Below are 16,738 nucleotides of genomic sequence, written 5' to 3' on the forward strand. Positions count from 1 at the left end.
AAGCTCTGTGGTCATATACAACAATCGCCAGTAAGCTATAATTTTACGGATCACTTGAGATCAGGAGTTTGAGACCAGCCTGGCCAATATGGTGAAAACCTGTCTCTACCAAAACTACAAAAATTAGCCATAGGGTATGAGAGCACGCAGCTGTAGTCCCAGCTGCTCAGGAGGCTAAGGCAGGAGAATCACTTGAACCCAGGAGGCGGAGGCTGCAGTGAGCCGAGATCACGCCACTGTACTCCAGTCTGGGTGACAGAGAGAGACTCCCTCTCCAAAAAAAAAAAAAAAAAAAAAAAAAAAAACGCTGGGTGAGGTGGCTCATTAATCCCAGCACTTTGGGAGGCTAAGGTGGGCAGATCACCTGAGGCGAGGAGTTCTGAGACCAGCCTGGCCAACATGGCGAAACTGAGATCACGACACTGCACTCCAGCCTGAGCAACAGTGAGACTCTCTCTCGGAAAAAAAAAAAAAAATTAATAATTTTGTAAATCAAGCAAGAATGAGCAACAGTGAGACTCTCTCTCGAAAAAAAAAATTAATAATTTTGTAAATCAAGTATTTTTTAAATGGTAAAGCACCATGTAAATATGTCACTATTACCACACACTAGATAGAAAATTTGAAATAGAAGTCTTACCACTCTAGATGGTTTTCTTCTGTTGATGCGCTGGCAGTCAATACTATATAATGTCTGAAGAATTTTCAGCAACAATCAGGAAAAAAAAGCCAGAAAAATTGTTAAGGCCTGCTTTTTAATCATCCCTTTTTTCCCTCCCTCTTACTGAACAAATGAGCTAATAAAGACACACAGTTTAAGAAAATTAAATGTGCTCTAATTTTTGCAAAATTAATTCTAGGTCCTACAAGTAGAAAACAATTCACTTTAAAAAGTCATTAATATTGGATTAGATGCTAATAGAATGAAGAAATACTCTTATCACTTAGGATTTGTTAGTTTATTCTCTATCTTGCTTAAGAAATAGAAGAGCTGTTGCCTGCCATGTATTAACTAAGTCTAACATTATTCTTTAAAAAAAAACACATACATACAAATACAAAATTTCACATACCTATACTTTTGAAAGAAATTTGGTGGCTCAAGTAGTTTGGACCAATCTGATTTTCCTTGAAGAATTTCATCTGTGACTGCGAGACCTAAATTTACAACAAAACAAAACAAACGAAGAACAAAAAATGATTTTGAGAGGGACCAGCTGTTAAATCACTCTATTACTACAAAATCTCAAACTCCACCACACCCAATTCTTTGAGGTGGAGTCTCACTCTGTCACTGAGGCTGGAGGGTGGTGGCTCTATTTTGGCTCACTGCAACGTCCTCCTGGGTTCAAGTGATTTTCCTGCCTTAGTCTCCTGAGTAGCTGAGATTACAGGTGGGTGCCACCATGCCTGGCTAATTTTTGTTTTTAGTAGAGACGGGGTTTCACCATGTTGGCCAGGCTGGTCTTGAACTCCTGACCTTGGGTGATCCACCCAACCTCGGCCTCCCAAAGTGCTGGGATTATAGGGGTGAGCCCACTGTGCCTGGCCCACCAAATTCTTGAGTAGCAAAATATAAATATATGCTATTTCTTAGAATACAAAACATTAGGTTCCACCAGACTGGGTTGGCTCCATTTTTGGCCTAATATTATCATATACTTTAAAAAACTAATTACTAAAAAACAAAACAACCATATTTGGAAGAATTTTTAGGAATAATAGCTATAATGCTAACTGCCAATCCATAGCTGTAACAGAGAATAAAATTGTTGTCAACCAAAAACTTGTGGGAATATGTAAAGGGCAATAGGGCCAACATGTTTACCTTGTTTAAATTCTTCTACCATTACTGTTCGAGTTGATGTGGACACATTATACGTAGAATTCTGTTGTGGGTAGGCAGGGGTGATTATGGGCATGAGATGATACCTATCTGATGGATTTACCTGTGAAATTAGAAGCAGAATAACTGATCTATTCTCCTATTTCAGCTGTCCTCACTTCATTTCCCCAAAAGTCTGAAGAATATGAAATATAAATTTAATACTACATTTCCTCAAGTCTAAGAAGTACATTTCCCCTCTCCAACTACATTTATTTCTGAACTCAGATATGTCTAAGAGTCAAAGTCAAAGGAAACATTTCAGAAGTGTTTTTCCTCAGAAAAGCTGTTAAACTGATGTGGATCTTATAAATAATATATCATGATCAAGGACATACAGTATTATAACTACAAGAAGCATTATCTGATTTAATGGTTCTCATTCTTTTTTATCCCACTCAATGGATGACTTCCCCTTGTTTACCTAGAGGAAGGAGCACTCACTCTAAAAGCAAAATAAAATGCAAGATATGAGAGAATTATGCTATCTTGGAACAATGAATCTGCTTTAAATTGTATTGCAAGGCAAATCTTTTATTATACTTTAATACTTTATTATTAGTAACCAATTACTTTTTTTTTCTTTTGAGACAAAGTCTCAACTCCATCACCCAGGCTGAAGTGCAGTGGCACAATCTCGGCTCACTGCAACCTCTGCCTCTTGGGTTCAGGTGATTCTTGTGCCTCAGCCTCCAGAGTAGCTGGGAGTATAGGCATGCACCACCATGCCTGGCTAATTTTTTGTATTTTCAGTAGGGAGGGGGTTTTACCATATTGGCCAGGCTGGTCTCGAATTCCTGACCTCAGGTAATCCACCCGCCTTGGCCTCCCAAAGTGCTGGGATTACAGGCGTGAGCCATCACGTCCAGCCGAGAAACCAATTACTTTTGAGACAGTTTTTCACAATGGATTATGACATTGTCCTTGAGACACCCACTTATCTCACATGGGCAATTTTTAATGACATAACATTTGGATCAGCATTAGTGGTCCTAATCATCTGCAGAAAAAAAAAAAAAGCAGCAGAAGGAGAAAGAGCACTATAGTTATTCAGAAGAACAAAGAACAGAGGAACTAACTTTAACTAGACTGTAATTTAGAGAAATGTCCTTTTCCTTAAAAGGGTTAAGGAAATTCCATAATAAATCACATACCCGAGGATCCCAGACAGGCAAATTCAAATTGCTTTCTTCTGGTTGCTTCAGCAGCACAGGATTTGGCCATTCCCTGACATGAATAAGGCAAATTAACTTACACATGATCTCACTTCAGGTACTATGTGAAATCTTAATGACTGTTCTAACCTTCTACAGAGCAAATGTTCTGGGTATTTGGTATTAACAGAAAAAAAATGGCTGAGCTTGGTGGCTCATGCCTGTAATCCCAGCACTTTGGGAAACTGAGGTAGGCCGATCACTTGAGCTCAGGAGTTTGAGACCAGCCTGGGCAACATGGCAAAACCTTGCCTCTACTAAAAACACAAAAATTAGCTGTGCCTGGTGGCGCATGCCTATAGTCCCAGCTACTCGGGGGGTGAGGTGAGAGGATGACTTGAGCCCAGGAGGCAGAGGTTGCAGTGAGCTGAGATGCATGCACTCTAGCCTGGGCAAGAGTGAGACCCTGTCTCAATTAAAAAAAAAAAAAAAGAAAAGAAAGAAAGAAATGGGCTAAGGAGGAAGGTAATGCATTATACAAAGAAAAGGCTGCCTATTTTTTAATACAGTGTTCTCTGAAAGGGCAAATATTACTGTGCATTAACTATAACTAATTTACACCTGAATCTTTCACTTCCTTCTCATTTGCTTTCATGGATTTAATTCTGATAATTTTGTAACAGCAACAGCTAACATGTACTGAAAAAACTAATAAATAAATGTGATTATCACCTCCATTTTACAAATGAGAAAAGCTTAAGCAACCTCTACATAACTAGTAATTTGCAAAGCCAAACTTATTTTAACCGCTCTCCCAAGGTGAAGGCCCACATTTACAAATCCCTGGAAGGAGGTGTCATCTGGATGTCCCACCACTTCCTCAAATTTGATGTTTTACACTTTTAACTTTACAAAGGAATGTACAACAACAGAAAAAGTCTATGTATAGCTCTTAAATTTCCAAACGAATTTACATACAGGTAGAGGTTAGTAAATAGTCAAAGTACTTACCACTTGGAAAAAACTAAAAAGAACTTATGAACTAAAGTAGATGCTGCTGCATTTGGATATAATTGGCAAGTTCTTGCAACTAGCATTGCCCAGGAGACACCACCAAGGAATCCTAGCATGTTGGAATAAATACCACGTCCTAGAAAATCAATATATTTGCTAATTATTGTTAGGGCCGACTATCTGTGACATTCTTTTTATTTTTTCTTTTTTCTGCTAGTTACAAGGTGAATGAATATCCATGACATTCAACAAGATAACTTTATTCTTAAGATAGTTGGTTGGAACTTTTCCCCAATAAACAAAACATTAAAACTGATAAGCAGACCTTCACATTAGGCTCACAGTCCAATTAGTAACCATAAATTGCTAATCTTACTCTCCTTACTTTGCCTTCTAGAACAGACACCTCAGTTCTCTGCCTCAGTTCCAACTGCTCAACTGGGCTCCACTGATATTACATAGAAATGCCCCATTTTTTAGTATTTAGGATTGAGAGAAAAATGAAAGGAAGGAGACATTTGGAGAGACAATGGGGAAGAATGAATATTTCATTAGTAATCATATTTATGGGTATTTTTAAATCAAGTGTAAAGCTGAAGACTTACTTCAGTATTTCACAGAATTTGGACAACTCCCCATAAAATAGAATACACCACACCACTGACATTACTCATTTTCTTTTTTAAAGAGATGGGCTCTCACTCTGTCACCCAGACTGGAGTGTACTGGCACAATCATAGTTCACTGCACCCTCAAACTCCTGAGCTCAACTGATCTTCCACCTCAGCTTCTTGAATAGCTGTGATAACAGGGGTGCACCACCATGCTTGTCATGATCGTTTCTTATAGCTATCTATATTATGTCCCACCAAGTGAGCAAAAGAAAAAAAACTACCAAATACCAATTTCAGACACTGTAAATACAAAAAATATGCATCTAGTTGACAAAACATGGCATTTAATCTCTAAGAAGTGCAAATTGTTCATGTTATCCCTTCACTGCAAATTTTACTTTATTCTAACTATACAAGACCCTTGAGCCCAAGGACAAAGTTTAATTGTTTAATATCTTTTTAGACCTGCACTGTCCAATATGGTAGCCACAAGCCATGTGCTGCTATTTTTTAATTTGTATCAGCTTTACTGAGATGTAATTCACATACCATAAGATTCATCCATTTAAAGTACACAATTCAGTGGTTTTTAGTATACTGAGAGTTGTGCAATCAATAACATTATCAATTCTAGAATGTTTTTCATGACCCCAAAAAGAAACCTTTAACTGTCACACTCAGCCAGGCACTGTGGCTCACACCTGTAACGCCACCACTTTGGGAAGCCAAGGCAGAAGGATTGCTTGAGCTCAGGAGTTTGAGCCTGAATAACATAGCAACACCTAGTCTCTGCTAAAAAAAAAATTAGCTGGGCATGGTGGCACATGCCTGTAGTCCCAGCCACTCAGGAGGCTAGGGTGGAAGGACTGCTTGAGCCCAGAAGGTCAAGGCTGCAGTGAGCTATGACTGCATCACTGCATTCCAGCCTGGGAGACAGAGCAAGCCCCTGTCTAAAAAAATGAAATGAAATGAAATAAAATAAAATAAATATAAAGGCATACCTCATTTTATTGTGCTTTGCTTTATTACACTTCACAGATACTGAGTTTTTTACAAGTTGAAAGTTTGTGGCAACCCTGAGTTGAGCAAATCTATCAGTACCATTTTTCCAACAGCATAAGCTCTCGTTTCATGACTCTTGTGTCACATTTTAGTAATTCTCACAAGATTTCAAAGTTTATTATTATTATTATATGTGTTATGGTGATTTGTGATTAGTGATCGTTGATGCTACTATTGTAATTGTTTTGGGGCACCACAAACTGAGCCCATGTAAGAGGGTGAACTTAGTTGGTAAATATGTATGTTCTGAATGCTCCACAGACTGGTCATTACCCATCTCTCGCCCTCTCCTCAGGTCTCCCTATTTCTTGAGACACAACAATATTTAAATTAAGCCAATTAAGAACCCTTAATGGCCTCTAAGTGTTCAAGTAAAAGAAATAGTGGCATATCTCTCACTTTAAATCAAAAGCTAGAAAAGATTAAGCTCAGTGAAGAAGGCATGTTGAAAGCTATGATAGTCAAAGCTGTGTTTCTTGTGCCAATCAGTTAACCAAGTTGAGAATGCCAAGGAAAAGTTCTTGACAGAAATTACAAGTGCTACTTTCCAGTGAATACAGGAATGACAAAAGTAAAACTGACTTATTGCTGATAGAAAATTTTAGTTTTTGTCTGGATGAAAAAAATCAAATGAGACATAATGTTCCCTTAAGCCAAAGTCTAATCCAGAGCAAAGCCCTAACTTCTTTTTAATCATATGAAGGCTGAGAGAGGTGAAGAAGGTGTAGATGCAAAGTCTGAAGTTAGTAAAGGCTGCTGCATAGGTTTAAGGAAAGAAACCATCTCCACAACATAAAAGTGCAACAAGTGCTCATGCAGAAGCTGCATGAAGTTATCCAGAATATCTAGCTAAAATCACTGATGAAGGTGGCTACCCTAAACAACAGATTATCAATGTAGATGAAACAGCCTTATACTGGAAGAAGATGCTAGCTAGAGCTTTCATAGCTAGGGAGGAGAAACTTGGTTATAAAGCTTCAAAGGACAGGTAATTTTCCTATTAGAGGCTAATGCAGCTAGTGACTTTAAATTGAAGCCAGCTGGGTGCGGTGGCTATTGCTTGTAATCCCAGCACTTTGGGAAGCCGAGGCAGGCAGATCATCTGAGGTCAGGAGTTCAAGACCAGCCTGGCCAACATGGTGAAACCCCATCTCTATTAAAAATACAAAAAGTAGCCAGGTGTGGTGGTACACACCTTTAATCCCAGCTACTCGGGAGGCTGAGGCAAGAGAATCCCTTAAACCTAGGAGGAGGAGGTTGCAGTAAGCCAAGATCCTGCCACTGCACTCCAGCTGGGCAACAGAGTGAGACTTCATCTCAAAGGAAAAAAAAAAAAAAAAAAAAAAAATCGAAGTCTTGCAGCCAATGCTCATTTAACATTCCCCAAATCCCAGGGCCCTTAAGAATAATGCTCACTCTACTGTCTGTGCTGTATAAATGGAACAACAAAGCCTAGATGATAGCACAGCTGTTTACAGCATGGTTTACTGAGTATTTAAAAACCCATTGGTGAGATCCACTGCTCAGGTGAAAAAGATTCCTTTCTAAGTATGACTGCTCTTTGACAATGCACTTAGTCACCCAAGAATTCTAGTGGAGATATACTAGGAGATTAAAGTTATTTTCATACTTGCTAATACAGCATCCATTCTGTAGCCCATGGATCAAGGAGTTATCTTCTTGTTTTACCATTTAAGGAATACATTTTGGCCAGGCATGGTAGCTCACAGCACTTTGGAAGGCCAAGGCAGGAGGATCACTAGTAGTCAGGAGTTCAAGACCAGCTTGGGCAATATAGCTAGACCTCATCTCTACTAAAACTGTTTTAAAAACTTCGCCAGGCATGGTAGCATAGGCCTGCAGTCCTAAGCTACTCAGGAGTCTGAGGAGGGAGGATCCCTTGAGCCCAGGAGTTTGAGAACAGCCTGGGCAACACAGTGAGACCCTTTCTCCTGGTGCAGGGTGGAAATCAACATTAACAAGAGTTTGGAAGAAGTTGATTCCAACTCTCATGGATGACTGAGAGAGGTTCAGGACTTCAACAGAAGAAGTTAACTGCCAACGTAGTAAAATTAACAAGAGAACTAGAATCAGAAATGGATCCTTAAGATGTGATTGAATTGCTGCAATCTCATGATGTAACTTTAAGGGAGGAGGAGTTGCTTCTTATGGACGAGCAAAGGAAGTGGTTTCTTGAGACAGAATCTACTTCTGGTGAAGATACTATGAGAACTGTTGAAATGACAACAAAGGATTTAGAATATTACATAAACTAGTTGATAAAGCAGTGGCAGGATTTTAGAGGAATGACTCCAATTTTGAAAGACTTTCTACTTGTGGGTAAACTGCTATTCAACAGCATGGCATGCTACAGAGAAATCTTTCATGAAATAATCAATGCAGCAAACTTCACTGGTGTCTTAAAGAAATTGACAGTCAAAAAAAAAAGAAAAAGAAATTGCCAATCACCCCAACCTTCTGCAACTACCATCCTCATCATTCCGCAGACATCAACATCAAGGCAAGACCCTACACCAGCAAAAAGATGACAACTTACTGAACACTCAGCTGACTGTTAGCATTTTTAGCAATAAAGTATTTTTTAATTAAGGTACGCACATTTTGAAAGACATAATGCTATTTATTGCATACTTAACAGATTGCAGTATAGTGTAACTTTTCTACGTACTTGGAAACAAACAAAAAAAAATTGTAATTTGCTTTACTGCAGTGATCTGGAACCGAACCTGCAATATCTCAGAGGTGTGCCTAAACAACAAATTATACAGAATGTGCTGTGTCAGCTCAGTGGTAAGCAAAGGGATTTTTAAGAACCTAAATATATAAACTAGTAACAGTTCCAGGCTTTATTAGAGAAGTGTTATAAGGTAAAAACAAGTGAAAATCATCACTGTAGGCTCTTCCCTCAATAACTTTATTGAATACCTACTACAGTATAAACCAGACTCTTTGCTGGTGGGAATACAAAGATATAGAAGATGGTGCTACCCACAGGGAGGAGTGTTAGTCTTCAAGTTCTGACTTATTCTGACTACCTGGCTGAATCTAAGATGAAAAGTCATGGGATTTTAGTTTTTACCCAAGGGGGAAGAGGTACACTACATATCAAAACACCATATATGGAAAAGCAAATAGTTACTCTAGACTTTACTGGTCCTCAACCTCCAACAATATCATTAGGATGAGAGTTTCTAAATGTGTTTCTATCACTGGCAAGAGAAAATTAGAATTTTATAATGCAAACAAAAAAGACTAGAGATACTTACGTTTTGCCCATAATTTGACAGCTCTTAGGGTGAGTCTAAAAGTTTCTTTATTTGGCACTAAATGCAAAATTTCATCAGTAACTCTACATCCTGAAAAAGACAAAGCAATCACTTTTCGCTATGAAGCAAATACTCAAGTTAATTCAAATGCCCTCCTAACTTCCAGACTCTCGAATGCTAAAAATATGGAAGACAATAAAACCTCGGGGTTTATTTTCTTTATGTATTTGAAATTTAGCACTCATACATGATAAATCACTTTGCTTTAGGATAATTACAAATTACATGAGCACCAGGCGCAGTAACTCACACTTATAATCCCAGCACTTTGGGAGGCCGAGGTGGCAGATCACCTGAGGTCGGGAGTTCAAGACCACCCTGACCAACATGGAGAAACCCTGTCTCTACTAAAAATACAATATTAGCTGGGTGTGGTGGCACATGCCTGTAATCCCAGCTACTTGGGAGGCTGAGGTAGGAGAATTGCTTGAACCTGAGAGGTGGAGGTTGTGGTGAGCCGAGATTTGCGCTACTGCACTCCAGACTGGGCACTGGGCAATTAGAGCAAAACTCTGTCTTAAAAAAAAATTACATAGGTAATACAATCCAAAATGAGATGAGTCTGAGTCTTTTTTAGTTTTCTTCCACATTTGACTATTAATCAAATACCTCTAAATTACAACACTGTCACAACTTCAATGTAAACCTTTTCGAAGGTTAACATTGTAAACCTATTTAGAAAATACTGATTCACTGTAACCCTCTGGAAAAACGCCAAAATGCATTAGCGATTAAACAAAAAACAGTATAAAACAGTGGTTATCAATCTTAGCACTTTGAAAGGTCAAGATCAGTGGATCGCCTGAAGTCAGGAGTTTCAGATGACCCTGGCCAAAATGATGAAACCCTGTCTCTACTAAACATACAAAAATTAGCTGGGTGTGGTGGTGGGCATCTATAATACCAGCTCCTTAAGAGGCTGAGGTTAGGAGAATCACTTGACCCAGGAGGCGGAGGTTGTAGTGAGCTGAGATCATGCACTCCAGCCTGGGTGACAGCGAGACTCCATTTCAAACAAACAAACAAAAAAAAGACACTGGTTCTCAAAGTATGGTCTGTGGACCCCTGGGAATCTGTGAGGTCAATTTTTTTTTTTTTTTTAAATAATGAAACTAAGGCTTTCTTTGCTTTTTTCACTGTGTTAACATTTGCACCTATGGGGCAAAGCAACAGTGTTATAAAACTGCAGGTACTGTGGCAGTCAATCAAGATGGGGCAACAAACTATACTAATAGAAAAAAATATCTGCACCACCACACACTTGCAGTTAAAAATAAAGGTGGGGAAGGCACATGTGAGACTATGTGAGTTGTATCCTGAACTACCTGCTTTTTTCAAGGAATACCCGTTTTACCTGAAAGAATAATTGGCAGATAAATTATAATTATTTACAATTAGGTATTTCCAAAAAAATGAACAAAGGGAATCCCTCAGTTCAACTAAAACAAATAACAAAATTTGTTGCCAACAATAAAATTTAACCTTTCAAGTTAAATCTGAATTTTAGACAACTTTTATCTGCTACTATGAGCTTGACACCTTTCCATACTTTTCTGTTGAGACTGGTGGTGATATTAATGAATGCTTTTTTTTCCACATTTTATAATGAAATGTGCATTAACATTTGGAAGATCCAAATAATTTTGTGATCCAATATTTTCCAAATGGCCAAGGCATGATAGTACAAAATCACACATGAATAAAAGGACCGCTCAAAGAACAAGACAGATCAGTGGATTATCATGTAACAGAATATAAAAAGTTTGATATGATTTTAGATTCCATACTCTAACTTTTAAGAAACGATCATTTTTATTCAGCAAAACAGACATGGATGAACCTCACAAACATACCAAGTAAAAGAACCCTTACACAAAAGACCACATAGGCTTCTTTTTATATGAAATGTCTCTAAGAGGCAAATCTACAAAGACAGAAAACAGATTAGTGGTTGCCTGGGCCTGGGGACTGGAAGAGGAAATAACTGCAAATGGGTCTGAAGGTTCTTTTGAGGGTGATAAAATATTCTAACACTGGATTGTAGTATACTAAAGACCAGTGAATTGTACATGTGAAAAGGATAAATTTGCCAGTCGGGCGCGGTGGCTCACGCCTGTAATCCCAGCACTTTGGGAGGCCGAGGCGGGTGGATCACGAGGTCAACAGATCAAGACCATCCTGGTCAACACGGTGAAACCCCATCTCTACTAAATATACAAAAAATTAGCTGGGCATGGTGACGTGTGCCTGTAATCCCAGCTACCAAGGAGGCTGAGGCAGGAGAATGGCCTGAACCCAGGAGGCAGAGGTTACAATGAGCCAAGATCGTGCCATTGTTCTCCAGCCTAGGTAACAAGAGCGAAACTCCGTCTCAAAAAAAAAAAAAAGAAAAAGATAAATTTAATGATATGTAGTTATATCTCAATAAAACTGTTGAAAAAAATGTTACTGGTCCAGTTTAAGAATAAGAGCCATAATTATCTGAAAAGGCTATTAAAACACTCCTCTCTTTTCCAACAAAGAGGACAGATTTTTCTTTCTTTTTGAGATGGAGTCTCGCTCTGTCACCCAGGCTGGAGTATGGTGGCCTGATCTCAGCTCACTGCAACCTCTGCCTCCTGGGTTCAAGTGATTCTCCTGCCTCAGCCTACCAAGTAGCTGGAATTTCAGGCAAGCACTACCACACACAGCTAATTTTTGCTTTTTTTGGAGACACTCTTGCTCTGTCACCCAGGCTGGAGTACAGTGGTGTGATCTTGGCTTACTATAACCTCTGCCTCATGGGTTCAAGCAATTCTCCTGCCTTAGCCTCCTGAGTAGCTGGGACTACAGGCACATGCCACCATACCTGGCTAATTTTTGTATTTTTAGTAGAGATGGGGTTTCACCATGTTCTTGATCTCCTGACCTCATGATCTACCCGCCTCAGCCTCCCAAATTGCTGGGATTACAGGTATGAACCACTGCGCCCAGCCTAATTTTTGTATTTTTAATAGATATAGGGTTTTACCATGTTGCCCAGAATGGTCTCAAACTGACCCTGTGATCCGCCTGCCTCAGCCTCCCAAAGTGCTGGGATTACAGGCATGAGCCACCTTGCCCAGGCTTTTTTTTTTTGAGACAGGCTCTGTCACCTAGGTTAAAGGGCAGCAGTGTAATCAGGGTTCACTGCAGCCTCCATCTCCTGGGCTCAGGTGATCCTCCCACCTCAGCTTTGGTAGCTGGGATTACAGGAGAGTAACACTACATCCAACTAAATGTTTTATATTTTTGGTGGAGATGGGGTTTCACCATGTTACCCAGCTGGTCTGGAACTCCCAGGCTCAACTGATCCATCCACCTTGGCCTCCCAAAGTGCTGGGATTATAGGCATGAGCCACCACACCTGGCCAGATTTTCTTCTTATATGTTAACCAAAATGAAATATTAGAATCTGCTATAGACACAAATGAGAATCTAGCTGTCTTATGTCAGGTGAAATATTAAAAAGATTAGCAAAATGTTAAAAAAAAAAAAAGGCCATTCTTCACACACAAAAGTTCATATTAATTTAAAATGAGTTCATTATTTTTTAAATGAACTAATAAATATTTTTTAAATTTCTCAGTTTTTACTTCTAACGTGGTAAATATTGACAGATATAGCCCATATAAACAAAAGTTTTTAGGGGTCCTCAATAAATCTTAAGAATGTAAAGGAGTCTTGAGACTAGCAGGTTTGAGAACCACTACTATAAACATACACAGCCTTTCAAATAAATTTGTAAAAGGATCCTTAAATGTGGTCACATTATCTGTATAAAGAAAATTACAACACTTTAAACTGAGTTAGTCCAATCCCCAAAAGTCAATTAATAGTCAATTCTGCAAAAGTATCTCTAATTGTTTTGAAGCAGGTATCTGAGATTTCTTTTTAGAAGCTTACCATTTAAGCTGCGAATACACCTTATATCAAGGCTTCTTAGGCGAGAGTCATCTCTTAGATCTAAATTATCTGATATGGTTTGTATTGCCAGTCTTGCAAAGACTAGATCAATCTTTGGAAAGATTCAAAAAAAGAGAAAAAAATTACATTTTCTCCTTTTAATCCATCCTCCCCCATCCCACCACAAAAATGTGAAAAGCTCTGATTATTAGTTTGGGAAGTGCTACCAAAACTTTAATAGGCCTATTCAGGCAATCTCACATGGGAAAATCACTGTAAAGTTTTGTTAAGGTAATTAAACTTTCAAATTAATGAAAGCATTTAAAATTTAGCATATATGCCAAGCATAAAAAAAAATCAAAGCCTTACAAGCAAATTTCTAGATAAAGATAGATCCAACACACATTTATATTCCCTCCCTCTTAAAACTTCACTAAAATACCAGGAAATTTTTATTTTATTTTTTTGTTTAATATTATTTTGATTTTAAAGGCAAAATTCACTAGGACAAAGAGCAGAAAGTGACAAAAGCAAAATCTATGAAAGCTGGAAAGCAGATGCACAAGTGGTAACAGATTGAGTAGACCTAAGAAAGTAGATAAAAACATTGTATCTAGCAAATAAAGTCAGGAAGCTGTAAATAAATACAGACATAAACAAAAAGGAACATTTAAAGAATAAAACAGTATGCTTAGAAATTAAAAATATGATGCAGAAATAAAAAGCAGAAAATTTGGAAGATGAGAAAATCCCAAAAAGCAAAACAAAAACATGAAGATGTGGTTAATAAGTGGGAAGAAAGATTTAAAAGAAAAAAAAAAAGAGAAGGAAGTTCTGAACATCCAACATACAAATTTAGGATTTTAGAAAGAAAAAAGACAGAGGGAAATCCAATAGAATTCCATAAAATTTCCAAAAACAAAGATAGGAGTTTCCATATTCAAAGATGACTATTGGGTGCCTAGCACACTGGTTGAAAAGACACATACCAAAGAGTATTATGAATTTCACAAGTGTCTCATCAATTAGGAAGACAAAAAAAAAAAAGATTGTATTAAGTTTCCAAAGAGACAAAACCAGTCATATACAAAGAATGAAGAAACAAAATGGCATCACACTTCTCAATACAGCACAGAAGCTACAAGACAATAAAGCAAGGCCTTCATAATAGTGAGAAAAGAAATTTCATACCTAGATTTATAGTGAGCCAAGTTATTTAGTGTAAGAACAAAATAAAGACATTTTCACTGGACTTGATGGTTAATAGAAAAAAAAGATGGAAAAAAAAGAGACATCTTTAAACATGCAAATGCTCTTTCTCAGGAAGCTAATGGATGAGCCGCTCTAAAATAAGAGTGAATCATGAAAGAAAACTCTAGAAACAAAAGGAAATGCCAGGATGATGGGAAAGGAAGATGCCGGGTGACAGCTGTGTACCAGTCATGGAGAACAGCTTAGACTGGAATGGGTGAGAAGACTCAGTGAGTTTTTTCTCTCAAGATGAAAATATACCTGATAAATCTAAACTTATTTAGAGGAGATTTAGACAACTCAGAAAGGCTGGGTTAGAGTTGGTCATAAGTCTAAAAAATCAAGGAACTAAACAATTATTAACTCCCAAGACAAAAAAAAAGTCACACAGCAAATAATGGTTATCTACTATACTTAAGTGTCTGGTTTTGAACACTGCTTATAAGATCATACTAATGTAAATGGGCTCATGCCTATACTTCCAGCACTCCCAGGAGGCTGAAGTGGGAGGACTGCTTGATCTCAGAAGTTTGAGACTAGCCTAGGCAATATAGTAAAACCCTGCCTCTATAAAAAATTACCAGGGTGTGGTGGTGCGTGCCTATAATCCCAGCTACCTGGGAAGCTGAGGCAGGAGGATCACTTCAAGTTAGGAAGTCCAGGCTGCAATGACAGCCTCATGACAGAGCGAGATCCTGTCGATACAAAAAACTTAAAAACTAGCTGGACATGGTGGGACACACCTGTGGTCCCAGCCACTCAGGAGGCTGAGGTAGGAGGATCAGTTGAGCCCAGGAGGTCAAGCCTATAGTGAGCTGTGTTCACACCACTGCACTCCAGCCTGGGCAACAGAGCAAGACTCAGTCTCGAAAAGAAAAGAAAGAAAAGAAAAGAAAAGAAGAAAGAAAGAAAGAATAACGTAAACACTGAACTGAATATTGCTCCAAGCAAAACTGTAATAATACAATTATTTTAGGACATTATGGGAATGAGAAGGCTGTGTATAAAAATCAGGGGGGCAGGGGAATAAGGGTTGGTTCATTTTCCATGGTGATAAGTCCACAGAAATAAGAGAAAAGGTACGGAACTATTCAAAGACTATCTGAGGCCTGTTTGTGGTGGCTCACACCTATAATCCCAGCAGTTTGGGAGGCTGAGGTGGGAGGATCCCTTGAGACCAGGAGCTCAAGACTGGCCTGGGCAACAGAGTGAGACCTTGTCTCCACAAAAAATTTAAAAATTAGCCATGGTGCATGGTATGGGCATGGTGATACATGCCTGTGGTCCCAGCTACTCAAGAGACTGAGGCAGGAAGATGGCTTGAGCCTAGGAGGGTAGGTTGTAGTAAGCCATGTAGTAAGCCCACAGCACTCCAGCCTGAACACAGCAAAACCCTGTCTCAAAAAAAAAACCCAAAAAACAAAAAGAGGATTTGAGGCCCAGGGTGGTGGCTCACACCTGTAATCCCAGCACTTTGGGAGGCTGAGAGCTTGAGACCAGACTGGGCAACATAGCGAGACCCTGCCTCTATAAAAATTTAAAAATCAGGCAGGTATGGTAGCGTGTGCGTAGAATCCTAGCCACTCAGGAGGCTCAAGTAGAAGGATCACCTGAGCCCAGGAGCTCAAGGCTGCAATGAGGTATGACTATGTCCCTACACTCCATCCTGGGCCACAGATTTAGACCCCATCTCTTTACTTAAAAAAAGAAAAAAAAAAAAAAAACCCAGATGTGGTGGCTCATGCCTATAATCCCAGCACTTTGGGAGGCTGAGGTGGGCTGATCACGAGGTCAGGAGATGGAGGCCATCCTGGCTTACACGGTGAAACCCCATCTCTACTAAAAATATAAAAAATTAGCCTGGCATGGTGGCACATGCCTGTAGTCTCAGTCTCCCAGTCTGAGGCAGGAGAATGGCTTGAACCCTGGAGGCTGAGGTTGAGGTGTGCCACTGTACTCCAGCCTGGGCGACAGAGTGAGGTTCCATCTCAAAAAAAAAAAAAAAAAACCACAATTTGATTTTTAGAAATATGCACTTATATTAAGCCTCATTTCAGAAAACAAACGAGTTAAACAGTTCTAACTAACAGTAAAGTCAGGAAAATACTAAACACTTACTTCAATACCATCAAATTCAAATTTTATAACAGGTACAAAGGCATCTTCTACAGCCTACAAAAAAGGAAAACAATTATAATACATAGGTGTAATCCCTTCTCTATCCTTCTTAACTACCAATAATGTGAATATCTTTGCTCCCAATTTGTATTTTAACTCAATAGACAAAGTGAAAATGTTTTTGGTCTTACATTCCAGGTAAGTATTTCTACTTTGTGACCTGTATTATGTAAGATACAGAAAATGCCTGTAATAGTATCTAATTTATTATCCTTCTAAAAATATTCCTCAGAACTGGGAAGCAAACTTGATGGTCTGTAGTCATAAAAAAGAATGAGTTCATGTCCTCTGCAGGGATGGATGAAGCTG

General features: G+C 38.7%; 1 protein-coding gene across 2 annotated transcripts in view; it reads right to left on the reverse strand.

Moving 5' to 3' along the window:
- The window catches only part of PAPOLG (poly(A) polymerase gamma), a 43,780-nt gene that overhangs the window by 13,113 nt on the left and 13,929 nt on the right, over nucleotides 1–16,738 (reverse strand). The window contains exons 6-13 of one of the 2 annotated variants that reach the window (XM_002757728.6): nucleotides 16,370–16,423; nucleotides 13,001–13,112; nucleotides 9,017–9,106; nucleotides 4,051–4,189; nucleotides 3,040–3,112; nucleotides 1,829–1,949; nucleotides 1,074–1,158; nucleotides 641–694 (exon numbers count right to left, since the gene is read on the reverse strand). In XM_002757728.6, the coding sequence (XP_002757774.2) occupies nucleotides 641–694; nucleotides 1,074–1,158; nucleotides 1,829–1,949; nucleotides 3,040–3,112; nucleotides 4,051–4,189; nucleotides 9,017–9,106; nucleotides 13,001–13,112; nucleotides 16,370–16,423 (728 nt within the window). The remainder of the gene's footprint in view (nucleotides 1–640; nucleotides 695–1,073; nucleotides 1,159–1,828; nucleotides 1,950–3,039; nucleotides 3,113–4,050; nucleotides 4,190–9,016; nucleotides 9,107–13,000; nucleotides 13,113–16,369; nucleotides 16,424–16,738) is intronic. The other variant, XM_078349285.1, reaches the window with a different exon arrangement.

Source organism: Callithrix jacchus, chromosome 14, assembly GCF_049354715.1.
Source record: "Callithrix jacchus isolate 240 chromosome 14, calJac240_pri, whole genome shotgun sequence".
Classification (NCBI taxonomy): Eukaryota; Metazoa; Chordata; class Mammalia; order Primates; family Cebidae; genus Callithrix; species Callithrix jacchus.